At 43.1% G+C, this 4,977-nt stretch overlaps 1 protein-coding gene across 1 annotated transcript; it reads left to right on the forward strand.

The window, feature by feature from the left end:
- The first annotated feature begins 876 nt into the window (after positions 1–876).
- LOC144479669 (growth arrest and DNA damage-inducible protein GADD45 beta-like) lies at positions 877–3,747 on the forward strand. The gene is made up of 4 exons (XM_078198666.1): positions 877–2,334; positions 2,509–2,610; positions 2,776–2,989; positions 3,285–3,747. The coding sequence occupies exons 1-4, from the start codon at positions 2,291–2,293 to the stop codon at positions 3,396–3,398; spliced, it is 474 nt and encodes a 157-aa protein (XP_078054792.1). The 5' UTR covers positions 877–2,290; the 3' UTR covers positions 3,399–3,747.
- Positions 3,748–4,977: the final 1,230 nt, after the last annotated feature.

A 4,977-nucleotide genomic window follows, 5' to 3' on the forward strand; every position in this document is an offset into this window, starting at 1 on the left:
CTCCTCCTCTGCTCCCATATCATGAAGGTGTTGTGACTTAACCTTAACCCTGAAAAGTGTGAGATGGTGCAGAGAAGGCTGAGGGGTTTTCGACATGGAATTATTTTGGAGGTGAGTTATGCTGGTTGAAGTACATTGCTGGTTTGAGCATCACTCCACACCACAAACTCTAGTGACCTCTGCAGCTCTAAGGGTCATCCATGATGTGGAGATGCCAGTGTTGGACTGGGGAGGGAACAGTAAGAAGTCTCACAACACCAGGTTAACCAGGACTCCACTCACCTGATGAAGGAGCAGTGCTCCAAAAGCTCGTGCTACCAAATAAACCTGTTGGACTTTAACCTGGTGTTGTGAGACTCCTTACTGTGCCCACCCCAGTCCAACACAGGAACACCCTTAGTCAGAGCTGGAGAGGTCACTAGAGTTTGTGGTGTGGAGTGATACTCAAACCAGCAATATACTTCAACCAGCATAACTCACCTCCAAAATAACTCCACGTCGAAAAGTAAATAGCCAGTTTTTAAGTTTTCCTTTAGCTGATCGCCAGATGGAACCAGTGAACCCGTAATGGAGGAAGCAACAGACTACAAACCCGCCAGAGGGCGCGCTCTGATTAATTTTAACGCCGTTGTAAATGTATTTATTTCTGAATTTGTTTACAAGTTGCGTCCGTTTTTTTTAACGACTTTCAGGGTGGAGAGGGAGAGGCGAATCAACGTGCGTTCTATCTGGAATTCAAAACAAGTGTCAGGTTGAGTGTAATTTCACAAAGCACCGATCAAGTGTGTTTAAACATGCAGATCTGGAAGTTGCCTGTAAACACACTTCATTTCTGCAAATAGAACAGCTGAAGTCACCAATACAACGGGGATATTTGGGACATTTTATTTTCCTGCAGGAACATGTGTGTTGGGGGTGGGAGGGTGAGCTGTTTCCTCTATTACAGGCTGCAGTGGATGTCAAAGAATACGTGCAAACCATCAGGTTAATTGCAAAAAACCCCCTAACAAAAACGAAGGTCAGGATTGAAAAGTGTGCTATGACTTTGCAAAACTTTTTTTTGTGCAAAGCAGTTCGAAATCATCCCAATTATTTTCTTCCCGTCCATTTTTAGAAAACGCATTTAGCTGGTGCAGAGAAATGATTGTTTTTTGGTGAGTTGTTTATGTGCTGGGTTGTTGGCAGGCGGAGTTTCCACTGAATTGGAAAGGCTCATTACGTAAACTAAAATGTTCCCCGTCGGAAACTACACAGAGAAGAGAAACAGATTCCCTTTCCAGTTGGTTTTATTTGCTTGTAATCTCGAACTGAGTGTGCTATTAATCAGTAAGGTACGTTTAGTTATGTTTTGAAATTCAGGACAGCGAAGTGCATTCAATTTCCTGGCCCATTCCGCTCCAACCAGGACAGATTACAACAGCCGTAACACAAAGTGTAATACTTAGTTTCACCTCCAACCCACACTCCAGATTTGCAAATCTGTGCTACAAAGCGGAGCTTCAGATTTTAGTCCCGCTCAATAAAATGCAATTTAAAAAATGCAAAATGTTGTAACTATCTAAAGCTGATTCATCTCTTAACTTTTTTCAGACAAATGTCTGCAAGTCATTTGGAACAATTTGAGGGCAGTTTTACAAGTCGATTATAAATTTCCAGACAATGTGGTTTTAGCTCAAATGCAAAGCTGCAAAATAAAAGAAACGATTTTGCCTTGTGTTTTTGCATGAAATGGGAAATAAATGAGGTTCTATATCTATAATAACATCAGTGCCTTGGAGATGGGGGAAATTTATTAGACAACTCAGCATTGTCATCATCTAATTTTACATTGCTCCATGCGGTTTTATTCCGGAGAAATCATTTCATTCCCCAAGAAGGACACGATTTACAACTTCATAATCTCTGTCGCACGCGAAACTGAGTCACCAAGAAGAGAAAAATAAGACAGAATGCAGGAAATTCCCAGAACTACATAAAGAGTGAAAGAAAACTCATGACATCTGGGTCTGGGCTCCCATGTGGAGGAGGATGTTTAATATTAATTGCCGGTCGGCTAGCCAATGGCAGGCGCACTATGCAGATGAGCCGGTGGGTGGTATCTAACCTTTAAAAGGCAAGTGAGCGCCGCTCTGGAGCCACAGAAAGGAGAGAATCGCAGAGGATATTGTATCAAAGTAGAGCTGCAACCTTGAGGGATTGTTACAATCAGCGGCAGAAAACTACAAACAGAACCTTATCGCTTTGGTGTGGAACTAGCGGGCTCTTTTACCTTGGATTTAATTACTGCAACATGACTTTGGAAGATATCTCTGGAGCTGATAACACCAGCAAAAAGTAAGCGACCGGATTATTACATTTAAGAGTGCAGTTGTTTGCTGTTGCTTTTAACATGTATATAGTGGAAAGGAGCACGCGTGGATTGTATACATACTGGCTAGTTAGCTGCAGTCTGTTTGTTTTTGAAGGGGAATAGTCTTTTTAAATATATGCCTTTTTTTTCCTATCCAGAATGCAGCCCATTGATCAAGCTCTTGAAGACTTATTGGTGGCCGCTCAGCGCCAGGGCTATTTAACAGTTGGGGTTTACGAGTCCGCGAAACTAATGAATGTGTAAGTATTGCACACACGATTTTTCTAACCTGCAACGCGGTAATTGCAACCAGTTGCAGGCAAAGATCTTTTTAATGCGATTTTATTTTTATCACTTTTTTTGAATTGCAATGTTTTTTTTTGCATAGTGAATGTAATCGCCCCTTCTATTCTTGTCCTGTGCAGTGACCCAGACAGTGTGGTTCTGTGTCTCCTGGCGGCGGATGAGGAAGACGAGGGCGATATCGCCTTGCAGATACATTTTACCCTGATCCAGGCTTTCTGCTGCGAGAACGACATTAACATCGTGCGGCTGCGGGGAGTTAAACGCCTGGAGGAGCTTCTGGAGACTGGGGATGAGACTGGCGAACCTCGGGACATGCACTGCATGCTTGTCACGGTAAGAATAGCTTCTTGCAAGAACCGTAGTGTTTTTCCTTCTAGTGCAGACACTATTAATACCTAGTTTAAATATCGCGTATATTTATGCATGCAATTGGCCAAAATGCATTTCCCGAAAGAAATTGGCTCCCCTTTCGAATTGTACAATGCTCTCCAGCCAGCCTTGGTGCTGAAAGGGTTAAAGTGTTGCAATTGTCGTGAAACGAAACGACGCTGAAAGTGACTGGAATTGACGTACTGGTGATGCTGACGCGATCCTCAACCCGTGTTTTTTTTTTATTTTCTATTTCCAGAACTCTCATACCGACGTTTGGAAATGTGAGGCGCTGGAGGAAGTCGGAAGCTATTGCGAGGAAAGCAGAAATAAGAATCAGTGGGTCCCAACCGTGTCCCTGCAAGAACGCTGAATGGCCAGAACCCGAGAGCAAAGAAGAAAGCTGAAAAGAGCGTCTTTTAATTAAATAAGAGAAATGTATGCCGGGTTTTTAAAAAAAAACAAAAATAGAAGATGCGGATGGATGAGAAGAGAAATCATGTTTGCAGAGGCATTTTTGTTTTTTTGTTTTTGAAAAGGAGAGAGGGAAATAAAGACGGCATACCCAGGCGGAGGCTTGGCTGGTTTTACAGGGCGGCAAGTGAGTTGCAGCCGCTCCCAGAGCCGAGAGGGGCAGCTGCAGAGGAAGAGCTGGAGATGGGAACCGAAATAAAGCGAGTTATTTCGAAGACGGACATTTTTAAAAACATCTAGATATTATTTTTAAAATAATAGACTGGACTGAGATGCAGCAGAGAGTGGAAGAAGGGATGCTTGATACGAGAATGAAGAGGACTTGTAACCCTGGCTGGTTTTTTTTCTTGGATGGCCAGCCTTGCCTCTCTGACTGATTTGGAGTTTGACACCGTGTAGCAAAGGCTGGAGGAGGGAAACAAGTGTGTGCGTGACTGCATTTGGAGCCGTTTGAATGTCTGAACGGTGCTCATCACCCCCCCCCCCCCAATCCCTACGAGTTACTGATTCATTTGGGATTTGCAGCAGATGTGAGGAGTGTGAACTGTTGCATTAAGCTTCAATGCTGGGATTTCTGTGAAGAATCCTAAAGTTTTATGTTATGGGCATTGTGCAATTTAATTCTAAATTCTTGTTGTTAAATGTCATGATTTTTTAAAAATTCAGCGTCTTGTTAACGCTGAGTGATCTTCGTTTGTCTTTTCCAATATATATGTAATGAACGTGTTTCTATTGCAAATTGCATTTACAATAAATACCTTTAAAATTTAACAAAACTACACTGGTCTGACTTGTTATCTTAACACCCATGGGGAGTGGGATGAAATATTTAAGTGACCTTTTTCAGTGGTTGACAGAAAGTTTATTTATTAGTCACAGGTAAGGCTGACAATACTGCAATGAAGTTACTGTGAAATTCCCCTAGTCACCACACTCCGGCACCTGTTCGGGTCAATGCACCTAACCAGCACGACTTGGACTGTGGGAGGAAACTGGAGCACCTGAAGGAAATCCACGCAGACGTGGGAGAACCTGCAAACTCCACACAGACAGTGACCCAAGCTGGGAATTGAACCCAGGTCCCTGGTACAGAGGCAGCAGTGCTAACCACTGCCACCATGCCGCCCCTGTCTCAGCAAGCAACACATCAATTGGTTAGGATAAAACCTATCTGATTCAGAAATTCAATTCTTCAAGTTATATGTTTAGTTGTTTACCCTGCCATCTGTGTCTTGATGCACAAGAGGTTTTCACCGAACACCAGCATCATGCCTGTGCCTTTGGTCCACCCCCGTTCAAAGCAGTTTAACACAATACAAGAATGAATCACACCTTGCTGCAAGGTGACTTGTCCCAGTTTTGTAAACCATTGTAATTCTGGTTAAAGTTCACTGAAGACAAACCTGACCAGGGAAGTCCCTGGCCTGTCACTTGAAGGAATCAGAAACAGCACACTCGTCCTGAAGTCATGGATTTTT

This window comes from Mustelus asterias, chromosome 26 (assembly GCF_964213995.1).
Source record: "Mustelus asterias chromosome 26, sMusAst1.hap1.1, whole genome shotgun sequence".
NCBI classification, from domain to species: Eukaryota; Metazoa; Chordata; class Chondrichthyes; order Carcharhiniformes; family Triakidae; genus Mustelus; species Mustelus asterias.